Source organism: Diadema antillarum, unplaced genomic scaffold (genome assembly GCF_040938485.1).
Source record: "Diadema antillarum isolate AM-2024a unplaced genomic scaffold, OU_Dant_1.0 scf00000025, whole genome shotgun sequence".
In the NCBI taxonomy this organism is placed as follows: domain Eukaryota; kingdom Metazoa; phylum Echinodermata; class Echinoidea; order Diadematoida; family Diadematidae; genus Diadema; species Diadema antillarum.
In genome coordinates, this window is record NW_027270914.1 from 2,977,501 (window position 1) to 3,000,813 (window position 23,313).

General features: G+C 35.8%; 1 protein-coding gene across 1 annotated transcript; it reads left to right on the top strand.

The window, feature by feature from the left end:
• Positions 1–4,680: 4,680 nt before the first annotated feature.
• On the top strand, positions 4,681–23,257 carry LOC139733742 (uncharacterized). The gene is made up of 4 exons (XM_071644555.1): positions 4,681–4,860; positions 15,302–15,470; positions 16,953–17,038; positions 19,123–23,257. The coding sequence occupies exons 1-4, from the start codon at positions 4,743–4,745 to the stop codon at positions 19,140–19,142; spliced, it is 393 nt and encodes a 130-aa protein (XP_071500656.1). The 5' UTR covers positions 4,681–4,742; the 3' UTR covers positions 19,143–23,257.
• Positions 23,258–23,313: the final 56 nt, after the last annotated feature.

Here is a 23,313-nt window from a genome sequence, read left to right on the forward strand (position 1 = left end):
TCACTAATTGCTACACGTACATACAGTATTGTGAATGCATCTACCACGACTTTTAAGTGGGACATTATTCCACTCCAAATCAATTTGGCTTTGGTATAATCCACCAACAATTATATATTTTTTTGTAGAGGTTAAAAGCGGACATAAAAAAAGCACGCGTATTGGAGTTTCAATAACATGTTATCTCAAAGCGGTGATATTGGTCATAAAAACACTCCAAATGGGATGCCATGATTATTTCATATTGCAAGATTCGCTCTGAACATCTTCATAAAGGTTCACTAGGATTATATTTTTCTGCATGTAATGAACTCTAGGGCTGAGGTGCGCAATTGTTTTGGACCGCAATTCAACCATGAAAGAGGAAATTTTAATGTTATCTTTAAGTGAAACAAACGAAGAAGCCTTGAATTCTTTTCATTAGTTTGAAATGTCTGTACAATGAACAGCGAGAAAAACCAAGGAAAACCCAAATTGATAATGTACTGTGGACTCCCAATATAACGAACTCCTCGGAATCGGCAGTTTTCTTTCGTTACGTCGAAACTATAACCGAATGAATAAACGATAGAAAGGAGAGTGGATAATGTTGTGGCCTGAATTTCTATTACATTTTAACCGGAATTTCGTTATAACCGTGTTCGTTATATAATGGGAGTGCACGGTACATGCATTATTGTACATAGCACTGTTTTCATTGTTAAAAAAAATAAAAAATCTTAAACTATACGTTATTCTACATGCTAGCTGTGTATCAGATTATCATGTAAAAGATGAAGCTTTTACACAAAAATGCCATTGAAAATATGAGGTTTTTTTTTCTGCAAATGGTAGCTTGGGAATAAATAGTTTTTTGAATGGTCTACTGCCATGGAAGTGATTATTTGTCCATAATTTACTGAACAGAATAAGTATCGATATATCTGTATGCGAGAGTGTTTTTGCTATCTTTTATTTTGTACATTTCCTGTCGTGCGTCGAGTACGAACAATACACTCGCATGATCAAAATTACCGGGCAGTGACAGAGTTGACTAAGCTTATCCTTGCACCTTTGAAGAGCACATTAGGGCTACATTATATAATAGGTGTGTTTAGGGCCAGTTCAATTTATTGATAACGCAGACAGACAGGCATAATTACAAATTAATGTTGGACAATCAGCAAGTGTCCATTCGTTTTCAGCAAATGAATGTGCCAGTTTATTCGTCTTGTAACAATGGGTGACTGTTATAATTATTTTAGTCCGACGAAGTAGGTATTGCTAGTTGCCTCCAGTCTGGTATAAACGCATTTATTTCAGATGTATCAACTAGTAAAGTAATTACAGGAGAGCACAGACCTCCTCCAAGCAGCTCACTTTAATCTATCTATCAATTCGGATTTTCACCATATATAAGAATCCTATATTGGTTATCCAGGAATTCCGTAAAGGGTGGGGGGGGGGGGGGGGGAGGAGGGGGGGGGGGGAAAGAAGGGTGGTAATATTGCTGGTTCTACTTCCGGGTAACATTTCATTTTTTCTTTTTATTTCTTTTGTTTTAACAACAAATAAAGAGGGGGGGGGATGCGCAGCCCGATGCGCCCCCCTCTGAATCCGCCAGTAGTTATACATCTGCATCATTAGATTCTTTGACCATCAAAACGTAGCCTCATGTCGACCTGTCAAGCTGTAGTAGGGTCGCTGCGGCCTCCGCCGTACTTTCTATCCACGAATCCTGTTTCCAGCCAATTACAGGCGACGACAAATATATAGTGATCGATAAGGATGCGAGCTTAAGGGTCGCAAAAGAAAGAGCGCCATCTATTGGTCATGATGGCCCATGTTATGCTAATGATACAGTCCTCCAGATGAAAGGAAACCAAAACGCAAATATGAATTTGGATTGAATGAAAGTAGCAGTATTTAGTAGATTGTATCAACGGAAGTTTGAGGAAATCGATTCAAAAGTTATGAATCTTTCAATTTTCAGTGCAGTAATTGCTGGATAATGAGACTACTGCAGGCATGACAAGTCATGGGTTTATTGTGGACAATAATATAAAGAAAATAATTATATCCATTATGGAAAATTCAACAAAATTTCATTATTTTTTTAAATTGAAAGTACACATTCAATCAACAAGCTGCTGACATATGTTAAGGGGAATATTATCCTCTCTGCTTTCTGAAAAGGTAAGCCAAGAGCTCTTTCATAATGCTATAAAAAAATCGAAAATATGTCGAATTTTCTTCAAGTTTTCTATTATTATTGTTGTCCATTAAAAATGACATCTTGAACAGTAGTAGTCTCCTTGTCAAGTGATGACGGCACCAAAGCATTGAAATTCATAACTTTTGAATGAAATGTCCAATTTTCTTTAGCCTCTCACTAATGAGATCAACTAATATTGCTGCTTTCACTTAATCCACATTTATATTTGAGTTTTGGTTTCCTTTAAGTGAGAAGAAGAAGAAAGAGAAGAAGAAGGATAAGATGAAGAAGAAGAAGAAGAAGAAGAAGAAGAAGAGAAAGGAGTTGTTGAATTGAACTTATTTTCACATCAGGCATTAAAACAACAACATGATTATGGTCATACATAAAAAAAATCGACCATACAAATGATATTTGAGGAATTACAAAAAGCACGCACATAAGAGTTTGTTCAAAGTGATTCCCAGATAAAATAACACAGTTTTGACATAGTCAATGAAATTCAATCCATTCAAAAGTACTGGATTTCTAAAGTTTCTGCGCAGTCACTGCTGCAGTTGGATGAGAAGACTGCTACAGCTTATGATGTCACATGCGTAGAACAATATGTATATAAAGATAATTTCACAAAATTTCATTAAAAAGCAAAACAAAAACGCACACACATTCCCTCACCTTGTCATTGACGTATGTTAAAGGTAATATTATCCCCCTGCCTTCTGAAAGAGGCAAGTCAAGTTCTCGTGTATGATGAGGTAAAAGTGAAAATAGTAAATGTTAAATTGTCTTTATATTTTGTTTATATAGTTCTACACATGCGACATCAAAAGCTCTAGTAGACTTCTCATCCAGCGATGGCGGCGTTGAAGCTTCAAAAATTCATAACTTTTGCACAAATTGTTCAATTTTCCTCGAACTTTCACTGATGTGTGCTATGCAGGTATGTTAATACCTGCATTCTGTCAATTCACATGCACATGAAGGTGAACTTGTCCTTTAGGTACAGTGTATCTGGTTGTTTCTGTTCTCAAACATAGTAGTTACGTTGTTCATAAGGCTGCTTACTTATAAAAAATGCCTCATAAAAAGGTATACGGATATTGAGAGAATATGATTGAGAGAATGTAATTTGTGACCCTACACCACAAAACAAACAAAAAGTCACCAGACATGAATTTTTAGTTATGACCATATTCTGAAAGAGCAGACTTTAAGCTTTAAAATGATGTATAACTCAAATCAAATGAACTCTCCTAACCTATCTAAATATTGGAAAGAAAGCACAAACTCAGGAAAAGTGTGAACTGAGAAAAGAGGCTCTGAAGTATAGTGTCTATTCAAGCGCTTAATCTTTACCAAACCGTGCTGGCTGTGTGATGAATGGGACAAAACAGGAAGTAAACCACCAGAGTAACAACAATGAAGGGATTATCAAATTAAACTGAAATTTAGCACGCGTCATTAATACATTCTGTCCATAATTAATGCCAACTTTCAAAGCAGTAGCTCTATCCTTTCAAAGGTTATTAGAGTTGAAAGTGGAGAGTGTGTACATGGTTTTTCAGAAAAAAAATCTTAATGAAAAAGGGACTCTAAACAAGACACACCTAATCACACTATTTTACCAAAAATGCTCGATAAACTGCTAAAAAACACACTTTCCGCCTGCTTTATGATACCAAATTTTAGCATAATGTAAAAGAAGACCTGCTCTTTCAGAAAAATATGAAAAAGTCAAGATCGGCTAGGTTGACCCATTTTACTTATTTTCAGTTCTCACGTTAAATCAGTGTGTGGGACTTTATGTTCGTTTTGTGGTGCACGGTCACATTTGGTGAGAAACAAAGGCTTGAAATAAAGGAAATTTGCATCATCTCTTCACTCATTTAGGCCTACGTATTATTCACAAATTTTTGAAATTCAGTAAATTCCTCTCGACGCAGCCTCCCGGTTTGAACAATGGAAACACCTGTTTCGTGCGTGTGCACAACATCTTTTTTTTTTCCCTTACTAACGTCGTCTAAAAGGGCCCCGTCACACTACAGCGAATGCCCAACGTATGCCAAGCGAAAGCCCAACGAATTCAAAAATGTGAAGACAGTTTGCATGTCTGACGTTCTTTGAATTCATTAGCTATTCGTAGGGATTCGCAGAGATACGCTGGAGGTTTTGGACATGTTTAAAAAAAAAAAAAATCGGCTCCAGTGTATATCTCTGCGAATCCCGACGAATAGCTAATGAATACAAAGAACGCCAAGCATGTTACGAACTATTCTAGTATTACCGATGGGTGTAAACATATCTTCAAATTTTCAAATTTATTGGACATTCGTTGGGCATTCGTTGGGCATTCACTGTAGTGTGACGGGGCCTTAACGTCGTCTTAGCGTCCCAGATCTAAAGCTCGCTATTTCCAGGGTTTAGTTAACACGACCATTGTATTCCCCTCCACCTTACGTATCCCTTACAGTTCTGTGACTGCGACCCGCCTCAGGTAGACAATGATAAGTCCTACTTGACAAAGTTACTTGACGAAGTGGATGGAACTATGTGTTTCTGTACATGCGGACGAGATCTCGGGGAGGACTGTAAAGAAGATGATGACTGTGTGCGGAACTTGTTCTGCGGTTCGGCTGCTACAAGGAGCGCGTCCAGTACATGCCAGAGTGAGTTGTGCGGCCGCAAGAGGGCGACATTTCGAACTGTCATGAAATCCAAAAACCTTAGAAAATAAAACAAAATAAAAAATAAAAAAAATAATAATTAATAAACAACAACAACAAGAACAAAAATCAAATTTTGTGCTTACATTTTTCCCATTACGAGAACTTTCAAAAGAAAATGATAAGGAGGATGATAATCCCGGCGTACGATTTAGCAGATAGGATTAGTGTAATCAAAATCAGGACGTTGAGAATAACTACTATAGATAGGTGTTACAAAAAAACATTTCCCACTTTTGATCCTTAATAGTTTGATAACCATAATCAGATTACACTTTCATTGATGTGAGTAATAGCTGAACAGTGTACAATTTAGTACAATCTAGTCTGATCTCATGGTAAAAGCGAAGATCCTACACAAGATCTTTGGTAAAAGGTAAAATGCATGCACATGAAAGAAAGTAAGCATATGTTTTCATGTGCTTGCATACACTACATATTGTAGGATGAATAAAGACTAGCTGTGATTGTGGAGTAATGATGAATATGTAATAGGTTCCTAGAGCATTCAAAGCCTGAATGGCTATTGTTCAGGACCATTGTCTTGGCGTTAAAAGGATTGTATATATAGTTGTGATTGTGTCCTCATTTCAGGTTTCTAACATTTTTTGGTGAGATAATGAGAAACCCCTTATGGAATCTGAAAGAGCATGTGATTCAAAGAGCTATTCAACGTTTATTAAATGAAAATTGGTTTTGAAATGGCTGAGATATCCAAAACAAAGCGATCCTAATAAAAGATGGAACCCATCTTTTATTACGATTGCTTTGTTTTACTTTGTTTTTGGATGTCTCAACCATTACCCATCTTTTATTAGGATTGCTTTGTTTTACTTTGTTTTTGGATGTCTCAGCCATTCCAAAACTGATTTTCATCATATAGACTTTGAATTCCTCTTAGGATGGTATGCTCTGTCCTATTTCATAAGTGGTTTCTCGGTATCTAGCAAAACGTTAAAAGCTCAATCCTCATCTCCACCAATACTATATCATCCCTTTAACCACACAATCCAATACACACCAATTGACCCCTGTGCAAAGTTAAAGTTTTGTACAGAGGGTTGAAAATAGAGCAATATCTGAACCCTCACTTAAAAACTAATCTTGAATTCAATGAAACTAATCGATGCTTTCATTTTTGAATTACCTCCAACAAAATTGTACACTATTCAGCTATTGCTCATATCAATGTCAGTGTTATCTGATTACATAGTTTTGGAAGTATTAAGGATCAAAAGTGGGAAATGTGTGGGTTTTTTTTGTAACACCTATGTTTGTGAACGCAGCTTTACGCTTGTCCACGTCAGACCCAGGTGTGTACCTGTTGGCACTCATTGAGGAGAAGGGGGGGGGGGGACAAAGTGGATACCGCCGAGCCTATTTTCCATTTCTACTTGAAAACGCACCTTGTAGTCATTGATTATTGTGTCACCAAACTTGGCGGATGTTCTCACTGTATAGAATGATGAAATAATAAGATGATAATTATACTTTTACGAATGGGCACGATGCCCTTGGATGAAAGACTCAATACGAAGCCCTCCCACAGTGCATCTGCAACAGGGCTGGCAGGGTGACATTTGCGTATTGGCGGTATAGTGCACTCCCGTCATAACGGACATGACTATAGCACAATTCTCGTTACAAGGGAGCAAAGATTCATGATACCTAGGGGGCAAAACCCCATTTGGGGGGAAATCAGACATGGGCTGTTGTAAAAGGTTGTTGGGTGTCAAAATGTTCAGGGGATCATTCTTGAAAACTTCTAGGTGGACTACCTGAAAATTATGCTGCTGGTTAAAAATGGCGGCCATTTTTTCAAAATGGCTGCCATATGTAAGTAATACTGATATTTTTGGCAAATAACTTTTGAAAATCACTTTTAATCAACGTGTGTGTGGTATCAAATTGACGAGAATTAAATTATCTACAAGAATATACCACATTTGAGTGGTTTAAAGGCAGTTTGCATAAAAATTTCTCGGCCAAAATCAATTTTTTACTAATTTTTCCACATTATGTAAATTTTGCAAAATTACTATTTTGTTCATATTCCAAAAATTATAGCAACTACAGATCTCAAAGTTGGTAGAAAACTGTCTTTATATATGGTTAACAATGTGTGAAAATCAAAATTTCATTGCTTTCTTAAATGAAAAGTTATGATGTTCCAAAGTGGACACTTTATATAACATAAAACGGCAGTTTTCTAGGTTTTCTGTTGCATATGCATACAGTGTATGTACAACTTTCGTTGGCCTTTGAATATTGAATAAAATGTGCCTGCAGTGATCCGCTCCATTAAGAAATAAATATTTTGAGCTCTGACTGTAATTCACATGGCCTAGATAGTATTATGTCAAGAAGTCGGTGTTTCACGAAACCATTAGTGCAACATGGTCTATGTAAGTGTGCACAATATGAGGGTGATCAGGCATGAACAATATACATAATGTTCAGCTGAAATCGGAACCTAATTTGCCCAGTTCAGATGTTATCTGAGCAAAGGGTCTTTATTTCACAAAATGGCCTATGTATCGTGGCCCATATGTGTGCAATATATGGGGTAATGTATTCTCAAAGATATCTTAGTGATGTATTTCTGACCTTTGACCCATATTTGCACAGCCAAGATGGCTTCTGAGCAATAACTAGTTATCTAATGAAATTATTATGGGTCTGTATACATGTATGTGTGTAAAATATGAAGGCGATCATATTTACCAAGATAAGAGATATAATATCTGTGACCTTTGACCCAAATTTGGACTGCCCATATGATGTCCTAGCAAATTGTTGTTATTTCTGCTGACGATCCATGTATCATGGTCTATATGTGTGTAAAATATGGGGTGATACGTATCATATACTGACTATACTGACAAATTAGACAAAGAATGAAGTATTAATTGACCTTTGACCATTCTTTGCACTGCCAGGATGGCATCTAAGAAAAAAAAAATATTTTGTGAAATGATTCTTGCAACCATGGTCTTTGCTCGTGCAAAAAATATGGGAGTAATAAGGCATGTATTTACCAAGATACAGGATAAAACATTTTTGACCTTTGACCCTAGTTCATACAGCCAAGATGATATCCGATGAAGTAAAAGTAGTTGTTATCTCATAAAATGGTGTACATATATGACATGGACAGTGTGCAAGCCATGCAGCAGGTTCAAACTGATGGTGTGTAGGCCTACATTTCAGAGACCATGAACAAATACTGCACATTTCCCGATGTAGATGTATTTGGATTGGACACATCAGGGTTATCCAACAAGACCGACATTCATGAGTCATACAGCCCACAAGTCCTACACTAGGCAAATAAAGCTCATGAGAGCGACACTAGGTAAAAACAGCTCACAAGTTTGACAGAGACAACACAAAGTTTAATGGGTCAGTCTCGTGGGCCTTGTTTGCTAGTGTCGAATTCATGGACTGTATGACTTGTGGGCTGTATAACTTGTAGGCTGTATGACTCTGAGGGCTGTATAACTCTAGGTTGTATGACTCGTGAGTGTCGGTCTTGTGACGAGCACCAGGACAATCTTGACTGGAAGAAAAAGACTTTAGAGGGTGGGAGTTTTAATGCCACTACTGCCATTGTCACTGAAAACCAGGACAAACACTCAGAGAATGTCCGGGAAGGTACTCAACTGTCCAATCCACATTCACACAAAAGAAAGACGCTCTTTGATGATGAAGACCAACCCTTTTACAAATGCCATATCTCAGGTAAAGACATCTAGGTCACTTCAACATAGAGAAACTCGAGAGTTTGATGACATCTTCAGATATGCAGGTCGATAGGAGTTTTGCTTATGTGGCGCCTCGGAGGAATGATCACATCTTTGCGACTGTGAACTGGTACAGACGAATGGAGAAGCAGAACTTCCTGGTTTTTCTGCCTTCTGCGCTGATCTCTATCCACAAAGAACATCAAGTACCATTGGCTATCTATCTTCGACCCCATCTTCCCGAATGGATCCGGCTGTTCTAAAGGAGAAAATGATGCGACTTGTCAGGTATCACAATCGGCCATCAACATTTAATAATCACAGGATATCAGGCTATATATGAACTTGCAGTCACCATCACAATCAAGCATCGTGGATAGTTCTTGCTACTGGGCTGTTTTCATCTAGCTCACAACTACATGAAAGCAGTTTGCAAGATAATCAGGGAAGCAGATGTAGAAGATCTTCTCGTTGCTGCTGGTCTATGCCAGGAGGAGACCAGCAAGGAGATGTTTGGTGAAAAAGCTGACTACTACCAGACCAAACATGCCCTGAGAATCCTGAGCGAAGCTATGTTGTGTTTGTACTGGGAAGCATTCGAAGCATGGATGCCTGATAAGGAAACCAGCCACAGGTAGAATCTTTCCTGAAGATGCTGTTTGACAAAGACATTGCAACCTCCAAGAAGTTAGACATGATTTAGAAATCCAAAGAGCAGTAATAAGCCCTGCAGGAACAGATGTTTTTCCAAGAATCCGTGATTGAACAACCAACTGCAATCTTCTGGACCACCTTCTCGGAGATGTTAGACATTCTTCACAGGTTTAAGCCCTATCTGCTACCAGCGAGAGACTGACTGGGTAGGACATCTCTGTGAATCATCACAAATGCTACCTTACCACCAAGTAGCAAGGCACTACAAATATGAACATGGTCCTTGCCTCTCTGTCACAATATATCTGACTGAGAGGAAGAAACTACCTGTAACAGCCTCAGATGTTAATAAAGCATTATGGTAGGTGCATCATTTGTAGGGAGGAGAATGGATGGCAGTCACAATAGTGTATCTCACGTCATGCTTCTGGAACAACCCTACTAGTGCACATGCCAAGGAAGGAAGTGTCTGAATGGCATTACACCAAGCCATGCAGCACAGATGAGTGGGTTTACACAAAACCATTCATTAATTGTTGTCTCCGAAGAGCTGAAATCTATGCTATACATCTTCATTCTTACAGCCCCCACCATGAATCAAGTGTAAATCGATTTTAATGGATGAAGACCTGGCGATCAAGAATGGCAGCAGTTGAGACAAATCTGTTCAGTGCAATTACAACTTCCCTGTATGATAAAGCGTAACAACTGGACAATGCACTCATTCCAACGTAAAGGACTATCTAGTTTAGTTAGAGTGAAACAAATTGGTCTAGAGGCATTTTCTCAATCACTGACTAGTGATTAGAAGAAAACAAGTAGCTGAGGACATTCAACACATATAACAAGACTCCAAAGAAGTCTGTGGATAAAACAGCAGCATCAGGTCAGAGTAACGAAATAAGTGACCATTTGCTTTAATACATATGATTCTGCATTATTGTCAGTGGCTGAGAATTAAGACTTTGTTGACTTCATTAGGAATCACGAATGCAGTGAATACCCACTATCTCTCTTCAAGGATGATAGCAGCACGAGAACAGGCACCAAGTCAAGCCTAGTCAAAGTTCTGATAAAGGACACTGTGACCAGCAGTGCCCCAACTCGACAGAAAGACAGCAGTAGTCTTTGATGCCATGTATGCCATTTGACGTTGGTCTTTTCACAAAGATGACATTTTCAGAACCGTTGCAGGCAGAACAATACAAATTCCTGCTGCTGAATGATGTACGTGCTGGTACCGAATTCATACACTTCTGCTGTGACAAATGCAGTGGGCCATTACCACCTTTAAGTCTGCTGAGCAAGAACACAGGTCAAAACCTGCTGAGACATAGGAAATCAATGATCATTACATGGTCCCTGACACACAAGATTTCTTTGTAGTGGCAGCAAATGAGGCTAAACTCCTAAACTTCCTCTGTGAGAAATGGTCTTCACTCTGCTGTTAGCCCGCCTCATATCTACCTAGGTGGTGGCTTTACAGAAGAAGCGAGAAGCATGTTAATCGCAAAAGCGTCTGTTATGAATGTCCCTGCCCTGAAATCAACACAAAAGGATGCTGATACAAGGGTAATACTGCACAATTTGTACAGTGCCCCGAATGACAGAGTTAAAACAGTTGTTATCCATGTTATCCATCTCTTTTGTTAAGTGTCCATTCTTTCTCTTCTTTTTTTTTTTTTTGGGTTGAATTTGTAACATTTGTCCTTGTAATGCCTGATATTGATTTGTATAAACAAAAACTTCAAGAAAATGATATTTTCAAAATTAATGAATATTTGTCTTCTGTCTGTAATGATTCATCTGACTCTAATAAAAAATGTTTTCTTCCAAATGAACTCAATGAATTTTTAGAGGATAATAGCAATTTGTCTTTGTGCAAGAAAGGTTTCACCTGTTTACATTTAAACTCAAGAAGTTTGAAAAGAAATTTTGATAATCTGTGTTCATTATTGAGTGGTATTGATTTACAATTTTCTGTTATTGGAATTTCCGAGACTTGGTTAAAAAGTGATGATCCTAAGTTTGATATTGAAGGTTATAATTTTATTGGAAATTCTCGTCACAATCGCAGAGGGGGAGGAGTTGGTGTTTTTATCCACGATGATTTGAATTTTGTACAGAGAGTTGATTTAGATTTATGCACAGACTGGATTGAATGTATATTTATTGAAATTGATTTTAAATCAAAAAATATTATATTTGCTACTGTTTATCGACCGCCAAATGCTCTCTTGCCTCAATTTTTATTTTCATTGAACGCAATATTAGATAATATTATAAAGGAAAATAAGTTATTGTATATTTCAGGAGATTTTAACCTTAATTTATATGATATTGATTCTTGCCCACAAGTTAATGAATTCCTTGATATGTTTATGACTAAAGCTATTTATCCAATTATTCACTTTCCCACACGTGTTACAAATCATTCAGCTACGCTAATCGATAATATATTCACTAATGAAATGAATTATTTGGTATCTGGTATTATTTTGGCAGATGTATCTGACCATTTTCCAGTTTTTTGTTTGAGGCGGTACAAAATGAGTGAAAGTGCTAAATTTGAATATTTTGAGAAACGATTGATAAATGAGAGAAATATGCAATATTTTCTTGGTGAATTATTGAAAGTCAATTGGCATGTGGATAACTGTGATGCTAATATTGCATATGATAATTTTTATTTTCAATTTATGTATTTATATGATAAATGTTTTCCTAAAAAGAAGTGCAGATGTAAACGCCGTATAGATAAACCGTGGTTTGACAATGATTTACGAAAATTGTGTAATAAGAAGTATGTTTTATATAAAAAATACATTAAAAATCCAACAATTTATAGAGAAAAGGTGTATAAGCAATTTCGTAATAAAGTGAATAATGAGATTAAGCGTGTTAAGAATGATTTTTTTAAGAACAGGTTTTGGGAAGTTAAATTTGATATTAAAAAAACTTGGCAACTTATTAATAAGGCTTTGGGCAAAAGGAATGTACAATCTAGTATTGATTATCTTATGGCAGATGATAGGAAAGTTGAAAAAAGTAAAGAAATTGCTCAAGTTTTTAATGATCATTTTGTTAATGTAGGTTTGTATTTGAAGAACACAATTCAAGTCTGTACTAATGATAATTATACTCAGTTTGTAAAGAAAAATGAGAATACAGCATTTTTTAGCCCTATTACCCCAGGAGAAGTTGTAAAGATTGTATGTAATTGTGACAATGGTTCAAGTTCTGGTTATGATGACGTTGATATAGCTGTTGTAAAAAAAGTAATACACGTAATTTGCTATCCTTTATGTGACATTTTTAATTGTGTTTTATCCACTGGTATTTTTCCAAACAAACTTAAAATTGCCAAAGTTATACCAGTTTTTAAAAGTGGTCCAAGTCATGATGTTAATAACTATAGACCTATATCTGTGTTATCTGTTTTTTCTAAAATTCTTGAGAAATGTATATATGATAGATTACTGTTATTTTTAGACAAATATGATATAATAACACCATGTCAATATGGATTTCGTTCTGGGCACTCCACGTCCCATGCTTTGATTAACCTTATTTCAAAAGTAACTAATGCACTTAATTTTCATCAATCAATTATTGGTTTGTTTTTAGACTTAAGCAAGGCTTTTGATTCTTTAGATCATTCTATTTTATTAGATAAGTTATATATTTATGGTATCCGAGGTAATTTGTTCAAATTGTTTTCAAGTTATTTGGATAATCGGAAACAATTTGTATTGGTTAATAGATGTAAATCTGAGTTGTGTAGCCTGGGATGTGGAGTGCCTCAGGGTTCAATACTTGGTCCACTTTTATTTCTCATTTACATCAATGATATTTGCAATGTCACAGAAAAAATACAGTTCATTTTATATGCAGATGATACCAGTATGTTTATGTCTGATGATAATATTAATACTTTATTGTTACGTTTTAATGAAGAGATTCAAAAAATTTATGATTGGCTTCTTATGAACAAATTAGTTTTGAATGTGAAGAAAACTCAATGTATGATTTTTACTAATAAGAAAATTGATATACAGAATTCAGCAATTTATATGAATAACAATCTTATAAAAATTACGAGTTCATTGTCATTTCTTGGCGTCATTATTGATAATAAATTATCTTGGCATAAACATATTGATTCAGTCTGCAATAAGATTTCTAAATGTATCGGTATTTTATACAAATTACGATATTTTCCTCACAATATTTTATGCATGATTTATAACGCTATTATATTAAGTCAACTTCAATATGGAAACATTGCTTGGGCAAATACATCAAATTATTCTATGGTCAGACTTTTCCGTCTGCAGAAGAAAGCAGTGAGAATTATATGTCACGCCAATTATCTTGCCTCCACTAAACCTCTTTTTATGAAATGTAATGTTTTAGATATTTTTGAATTGAACAAATATATTATTGGTGTATTTATGTATTTATGTTTTAAAAATTGTATTCCCCCAAGTCTTTCTTCCTTGTTTCAGTTAAATAGTGCTATTCATTCGTATTGTTTGAGAAATCCTCTGAATTATCATTTACCTCTTAATAGAACAAATGTTGGTTTATATTCTGTTTTGTATAGAGGACCTCTAATTTGGAATAACTTGCCACAGTCAATTAAAATGAGTCCATCTTTAAATGTTTTTAAACGAAGATTTAAATTATTCTTATTGGAAAAAGAAAAGTAATCTACACATTCGGGTATTACTCTGTGTTTGTTTGTTGTTTGTTTGTTTTGTCTCTATGTGTCTATTGTTGAATATGTATTTTCAATCTCTTTGGTCTTAATATCTATGCATATTTATTTGTACAATTTAATATGACTTTTATTATAATGCTTTTGTTATGGTGGCAGCTGCTTATAAAACTTTGTTTTTCTTGCTGTCTCCACATTCTGTTACATTTTTATTGTCAATTTGAATTTATTTATATACTTTGTCTGAATGTTTTTTATCTGTTTGAATGAAATAAACGCGAATTGAATTGAATTGAATGATACAGACATTATGATATCTAATAGTATATGTATGCCTACACTCTGGTGCAACACATGTAAAAGATCTACCTAAACTATGGGTGAGGACAACTCAGGATGCATATTTACAGATCTATGATTTGGTATTTATGGCACTTGGAACTTCACAGTGTTGTGCAATGCCTGTCATCCATAGTCTAAAGGTATAACCTTGAAAGCCAGTGCAAATAAATCATGTGGCAGAGCAAGGCCTGCCCGTATAAAGGTAGAAAATGCCCTTGTGGCTGATATGAAAGTGCTTACTTCAGAGCGTTATAATTTTTTAATGAGATATGCAATGAACATGTGATTTTAACAGGATACTGCCCATATGTATGGACTGTTTTCCAGAAAGTTTGAATTCTCTAGGACAGATGATTTTTAAACTATGACAATTTGCAATTTTGCAGAATTCAAATTTTTGGTGAAAATTGTAATAAAAATTATATTTTGGCTGGAATTTTTTTTTTGCAAAATATTACCAAACCAATCAAGTGAGGTATCATCCTGTAGCAAATTTAATTCTCTTTAATATGATACCTCGCACATGGTGGTTAAAGGTAAGACTCAAAAGTTATTTGTAAAAAATATAAATATTAGTTAAACATGGCGGCCATTTTGAAAAAATGGCCGCCATTTTTTTCCAGCAGCATATTGTCAAGGTAGTCCACCTAGAAGTTGTTTAGGAGGGTCTTCTGAACACATTGATACCAAACAACCTTTTACAACAGCCCATGTCTGGTAAACCTGTCTTGCCCCCTGGGTATGATCCAAAAATATCGTCCACATATCTTTACAGGCTTTAATGAAATTTCGATATACTAGTAACGTAAAAAAAAACTGCCGGTTACGACTTCGTTGGGCTATAACGGGAGTGGCCGTACCTTGAATTTAACGCGGTGTTCTCTATACGTGAACCCTGTCTCTTCTTTTATCTATCTCCTAACAGGTATGTGTAACCATCCCGCCCACCAGAATAGGTGCAAGTGGTACGAGACGTGCTCTATGCTTCCAAACAGAGATATCAAGTGCACGCTAAACTTCACCCACTGTTCGACAAGCGTGTATTTCCCGATTTGTGCTCGGAAAGAAGACAAACTAAAAACCTTTCAAAATAGGTAAGGCTGAAGAATATTGAACCCTGTGTACTCAGATGCATTATCAAAGGACGAGTCCACCTTTATAAACATGTGAATTGTGTGAATGCAGCAATATTAGTAGAAGATTATCAGTGAGAGTTTGAGGAAAATCGGACAATCTGTTCAACAGTTATTAAATTTTGTAGTTTCTGCTCAGTCATTGCTGGATGAGAAGACTGCTAGAGCTTGTGGTGTCACATGTGTACAACAATATAAAGGAAACAAAGAAAATCTATCATATTTTCACTTTTCTTGCATAATAATAGAACGCTTGACTTGCCTCTTTTAGAAGTCAGGGGTATCAATATTACCCTTAACATACATCACTGACAAGTCGAGGAAAAGTGCACCTTTACCAAAAAGTAAAATTTTGTGAAATTCTCTCATACTAGTATTTTCCTTATATCGATGTACGCATGTGAAATCATACGCTCTAGAAGTCTTCTCATCCAGCAGTGAGAGAGATCGGAGAGAGATTGGCGTTGAGGCCTTGTGCATCCGGGGAGATCCCTGGGGGTCCGTGTAGGTCCGTGGATGTCCGGGAGCCGGAGACCAACACGGCAGTTTTTGGAGGTCAAAAACATCCGGCGTCATCCATGGACTGCCGTGTTGGTAGAGCAATCCAGGATTGTCCGTGTGGCTGTCGTGTAGTTACCGTGAAGGTCCGTGGTTGCCTAGAACGATCGTGCAGGTGCCGTGAGTGTCCTTGGTCATCCGAGACGTCTTTTTCACATCAAGGAGCGTAAGGGATCATCAAGGCAGATACACGGACCTCCACGGCAGCTACACGGCAACTACACGGATCATCAATTTCAAACACCGTACATGTAGGCCTTTTAGAAGGATAAACACTGATTTACGAGGTCCCTAACTTCGTGACGAGAACGAGAAGAAGATTGGTGAAACTCCAAAATCAGCTCTCTTTTCCTCTGCCGGCATGGACCATGTAGCTGCCAAGTAGGTCTGGGCCCTGTTTTATGAAGAGTTAAAATAGATTATAATGTTGATTTCAACTGTAAGTCTATGGCAGACTGTGTGGTACGGAAATTTAAAAATCGATTTTATCTTTTGATAAAACGGGGCCCTGGTATGATCACTGGAGGCCCTGTGTTAGCGCCGTGTATATGTCGTACTGATCCAGCCTCATCCGTGTAGCTGCCGTATTGATATCGTGGGTGTACAGTCATCAGCGCTCGTCGACGCTCCATCTGGGGCAAAACTAGCCCGGAACTCCCCGGATCATCGCCGGCAAGATCTTAGGATCGTTTCATATGTGACTGGGGCTTAACCAAGAGACCGTTGATTGACTAAATTCTTGTCATATGCGTATGTGATATCAACTCAAGGATCATTGAGTGGCGACATGCCAAGTCCATCTTTAAAAAGAAGGTAAAGAAACATTCCATTATCTACTTACCCTCAACACATCTCAAGGAAACCTCATTTGTTGTTCTCTTACAGGTGTCTAATGGCTAAGGAGAACTTTTCCCTCAGTGAGAGCGGACAGTCTTCTTACACGTATAACTCTATTGGCCAGTGCGGACAAGGTAAAGGATCCAAGATTACTTCTGCCCCTGTTTGATTCGTCATCCAGTGATTACGATCATTTTTTGTCAGTTTTAAAAGTTTCCTTGATTAAGCACCCTTAAGATAATGCAAAGTTTGTCGCATATGTGCTATCCAGAAATATCTCGAATACAATCAATGAGAGCTAAGGCCACTTTGTTTCAAAGGAAATTTGCTCTCCACCTAGAATGATGTTAAAGCACGCAAGGAATTGAACACATTTGACGAAATGATACTTTAACCCGTTGAGGACGGACTGAATTTGCTACAACACGTATTTCACATAGACATCTGCCCGGGCATACTCAGGACTCGTCCTAAACGGGTTTAAAGAGAGGGGCTTCAAATCTCAAAGTAATACAAATGTATGAATTCATAGTCTTCGAACTCTATTCAAGAAGATTATTTCGGTTTCAGAATGAGGTCAGTATTCTTTATTATTCATATTTTCAAAACCAATTTGCTGAGCTGGTGTTTTAGTTTTAATGTCTAAAATTTTGTCATAATGACGTCATGACAAATCAGGATGTCGACAGTATAGAAAATTGAGACTTTTTTTGTGCGTTTTTATGGAGGAAACGGAGAAAAACCCAGAATGATAATGATTCCTATTTGCAAAAAAAAAAACCACCCCAAAACCAAAAACCAAAACAAAAACCACAAACCAAAAAAAAAAAAAAAACCACAAAAACCACAAAAGCAAAAACAAGCACTATTTCAGAATGAGCGTTTAAGATGAAAATATATCCAAGGTGCGCCTGCCCCGTTACGTGCTTTGCAGTGGCTTGTACCGGTTGGCACATGATTTGGCATGTGTTTTCACTTGTTTTTCCTCGCAGATGTTCGGTACCGTCTTATATTATCTATCCTGTCAAAAAGAAGAATGGTTGTGCTCATCCCATTTGATATCTTCAAAAATACAACAAAGTGCATGTACAAATCCACGTTTTTAGTTGTTTGTATTTGATGTGCAGAAGCCAAATGTCAAACGCTATAGAGATTGAAATGTCAGACTTTTATACAAGCAACATAATGTAAACATGTCTAAAGTGCACTGTTTTGGGTGATATCTGTGTTTAGAGTTCCTCCCGTGATTTTACTTTTGACATTCTTAAAGTCTGACATACTTAGAATAATTATACTTGTGGCAGGAATTTACCTTTGCCATTTTGAGCCCTGACCTTGTTGCTTTGATAAGATTACACAGTGCATTTTACGAATTTGTGAGGCAACGTTTTCAAATAGCCAGGTTATATGGTAATTATTTCAGTAAATAAACACTCAGAGAGAGAGAGAGAGAGAGAGAGAGAAGGAAAGATCAGAGGGAGAGAGGGAAAGAAAGGAGTGCGGGTTATAGTTAATACAAAGGATATGGGATCAAGAAACCAAAGATTTTTCATGACTTCCAAACTGGGAAAAATATGTTCATTGTACTTGACATAATTTGCTTATTATTGGCGATTGCAGAAAAAATAACCAACGTTGCGCACTTTCGATGCACAATGCTGCTTTACGTGATGTCGTGTTTCCAAAACCAAGTGCAATTAAAAGAAATGGATTAAGTTGTTTAATATAATAAATGTACCAGTAAATATTTACTTACATTTTGGAAATTACACTCCACTGCGTTGTGCACTCTGAAAAATCCGGGTCAGAACTGACCCGGAACTGGGTCCGTTGGGGTCACACACCGTTCCGGGTCAAAAATGACTTGGAATTTGGTCATGAAGACCCGGAATGGGGTCACCCGGACCCAATTCATGACTCTGGATGGGGTCATATCTTACCCCATTCCTTGTCATTTTTGACCCGGAACGGTGTATGACCCCAAAGGACCCAGTTCCGGGTCAGTTCTGACCCTATTTTTTTTTGTTTTTGTTTAGAGTGTGTGAATATCAGGGAAGCAGGGACTTAACTCTTTCTGTCGATATGAAATGTTATGTCGGCGAATTATCGCTTCACCATTGGAATTGGAGTTGAATATAATCAGGAAAAATGCAATGCTTGAATTATTGTTCTGTTGCTCTTCCTCCTTACTCTCGCTCTCTGTCATATCTTTGTGAAGGTCTGGACATCATTTCTTAGAACTTCATCGTATGCCGGCTCCACCTCTGAGATCTAAATTCGAAAATTGGCGAATCCTCCAATTTCGACCACGTCATCTTCCTGCTCTCGGACAATTGAAGAGTTTTATCGCAAAACGAGCTAACTCCATTTTTGATAAGTTGAGATACTTGTGATTAAATCTGCCAAAAAGCAAGGAAAATAATAACAAAAAATGGGATATTTTTAATCATAAATTCTAGAATATTCCTTGTCATGTAAGAAATGAGGTATCACCAGAAAGTTTTTATTTTGCTCTATCGGATGATGGACTTACTTTAAAATGTTTAAAAATGGCGCTTAGCTCGTTTTGCAACGAAACTCTTCAATTCATGAGTGTCTGCATCGTGCAATAATTATCTAAAGAATTGTATCAATTGTTATCTCCCGTGCGTCGTCTACGTAAGTCATCCTCTTTTAGCCGGGTTTTTAGTGAATGATTTAAATGTAAATTCTAAAATTTGAAATGGTTAATCAACATTTCAGATGTTGTCACTCATCCAACATTTGTTAAATGTTAAGTTTAACACCCAAAATGTTGAATTTTTCAACAGTCAAGTTCTCGGATTTACCCTTTCAAAATTGGTGTATCCAACAGTTTGAGTGTTCACACGAAATTTAACATGTTACGAATTTTACAAAAAGTTTGGAGGAGTAACAACACTTAAAATGTTGCTTTACCCTTTCATTCAAGTAGCATTTCAAATATTGCCACTACTCCGACCTTTTGTTGAATATTAAATTCAACACCCAAAACGTTAAACTTAACATTCGTTATGTTGAATTACTCTTCAGGAAATGGTAACTTAGTGTTAGATGGTTTTAGTGTTAAATTCAATATTTTACAAAATGTTGGAAGAGTGAAAACAATTAAATCGTTGATCTACCATTTATGTTTTTAGAATGTAGGTTAATCAGTCTGCCCTTTGAGAGATTTAACTATGCTTATGGTGTAATATTAGAGTAAAACCACATTTGTATTAGTCGTACCTAAGCTGATATAATTTGATTACCAAAAGAATATGATGATAACTATACGCAAGTATACATCACACGGTCAAGTCTATAAACAGGTGGAGATTATTTTTAGATTATTGGACAGTAATATAACACAATATGACATAGTTGCAGTTTTGTGTTTGTTTATTTTCCTTAAAAGACAAAAAAGGAGATCACCACGTTTAAACATGATAAACATAGAAATTGACAACAATAGCACAAAATATATACAAAGTGTTAGATTATATTACGAAAAAGCCATATTTTCCATGCCGCGGATACCAAACGGGGATATACCCATTCATGAGACAGTTGTAAGGCGAAGAGAGCATGGCCTCGTTTAGTTTTATAAACACTGGTTAGCTACAGCACATGAAAAACGTCTACAAAGGCATAATTTTCTATTTTTCCTTATTCAAACATACATATTAAGATTTCAATGTTCTGTCTGCGTGGCCTTAGGTTTTCATGTTAAATAACAAATTTCAAGTGATAAAAGAAAAGAAATATTCGTATAGAATCTCTCCTTTGTTTGTTCAAATTTATATCATTATTTTTCATGTTTGTTTGTTATTAAATGGTAAAGGCAGAAATGTTTGATCTACCAACAATTTTGTTCATATCTTCATAGTATTATGAATGATATATATTGAGAATAATACTGGGTGAGTAAAAAAGTTTATACCTAGAAAATTGTCATTAATTAAAAAAAAAAAGACCCCTATGAACGAACAGGGTAGCATACATGTCTTGAAAGAGTGTTCTATCCCGAATCATTCGGTATCATCTCTATGTCGTATGTGGGATAGGACACTCTTTTCAAACATGTTTTTTTTTTTTTTTTTTTTTTTTAATGAATGACAATAATTTCTGGGTGTGAATTTCTTTTTTGACCAACCTAATATACATATAGTTATGATGTATTATGATTTGTGGGAATTCAAAAACCACGGAGAATATATACATGTATATATATATATATAATTATGTTCTTTATGTCTCTTTTTTTCTTCGTATCTTTGTTTTATTGAATTTCAAGTGTATTTAAAGAGAGTTTGTTCAAGTGTTTTTGTTTTATTTTCATTATCCAATGGTATATCCTCGTTGAAAACACGTCCATAATTATTATCATTGATATCTTTTGTGAAACCAACAGTAAAAGTAACCCACCACAACATCTTTAGATCACTAACAGGAGGAAAAAAAAAACCCTACAAGACATATTTGTCACGACGTCGAAAAATTCGCAAGATATGTTTGTCAGAAGGAGGCAACTTTTTGTTTATTTTACATATCAACACGTACAACAAGATTTTAGACATTTTATTAAAATTTACACTTTACGATTTAAGAGACTTAAGGGTGATCATCTGGCCAAATGTGTGGTCGTCAAAATTGCCGTAAAGTGCAATCATGTAAAGATTAAATGCTCACAACTTTGTTATTTCACATTTGATTTGTAAGTATCAATAACAAGTGGGAAGACGCATGGAGTTTCAATTCTCTGCTTGTTATAAATCTCTTTCAACGCAGACATTAGAAACCAACAAATAAGATGAATGCCGATAAAGTAACATCAATTTATCTGCTCCATTCTTTACTTTGTTTTACATTTTTTTGATTTTATTTGAATAAAACGGTTTATTTCCTAACCTTGTTAAAAATGAGGAATACATGCACGTACATAATCTTATGTGTTTATTTTTTCATTATTATTATTGGTATCATTATCATTACTATTATTATTATTATTGTTGTTATCATTACTATTATGAATTCAGTGAACGATGTATTATATGAAATGTATATTTTCCAATTGTTATTTTGTGTTCTCACACAGAAGAGATTGTTTGTGTTATTCTAGTTTTGTTTGCTATTATGATATTGTTTGAGCATCATCATTTATTTACTCACGCGTTTGGGTTTATTACTTCTACGAGATCTAAAACTTTGGAGATGGTTTGTATGAGAGTGAAAATTGGTTTAAATGGACGACTTCTTGCAGGCGCTGCATCACACCAAGATGAATGGTTGCTGAAATGCCACAGCGTCAGTTAAAAAAAAAGCGACCGATGAGAGAATGAAGTTATAACGAAATATATTTCTTCCATATTTCATCAGTTGAGTATGGTCCTATTTGTTTAAGGTTCTTCCAGAGTAATTCCCGCCTAGCTACATGTTTTTCGTCCATAAGAATTGTTTGTCCAACAGATGTATACTTATGATGATTATACCTTGATATAATTGTGTTACATCCACTACTCGTGACGTATGTTATGTTGTATATTCTGTTGTATGTATTCTGAAAGCTATATTTTTATTCATAATTTGTGTTTATTGTGTGTGATGCATTCTCATTTTTCTTATTTGTGATGATATTGAAAGTAGTAACACAGAATGAAAATAAGTGTAACCAGACGACTTTTTGCTGTTAGATATTCATTATTAAAGAACAAACATTAGTGAAAATAGAGGCTTTAAGTGCTTTTTTTTCTGGTAGCACATTATTGTACACTCTAAATTCAGCAGGGCGAAATAGCGTTTATTGGTATAACGAAAATGCTGGTATTGAACTCCTTTCTGTCGTACCAATGAAATTGGCATTTTCAAAAACTCGGCTGGTGTTGCTAATGTAACGTGTCATGAACCCAAATTCTTTATCAAATCATTTTAACAGCAACATACATTGTATTATCTGTTCTTATTACAAATGTGTAATGGCCTTATTCAGTGTGAGGGAACTGTGTTTTCATTGTATAATGCAGGTTTAATGATAGAAAAAAAAAATCCATGAGTATCGCTTGAAGTACTATTATCTGAGTATCTTGGACATAAAGTAATCTTATTGCGAATATTACACTGTGATGATGAACGAGAAATCATAATATTTGTCGATCAAAGATATCGATCAATCGACATTGTATCTCAAAAACTGGTACTATCAGATAAGAAACAAAGAATGAAAATATGCGAAATAAAATATGATTAAAAAACTTTGTCATAATAGACATTGTTTCTCTTGTGAAAATCATGTATTCTGATTCAAATAGTACTGAGATCATGAATACATATATATCGACTTCTTATACACAAGTCACGCTTTTGTTCGCCGATAAAAATAAAAATACTCTCTTGTAAATAAGTGCGTGTGCGT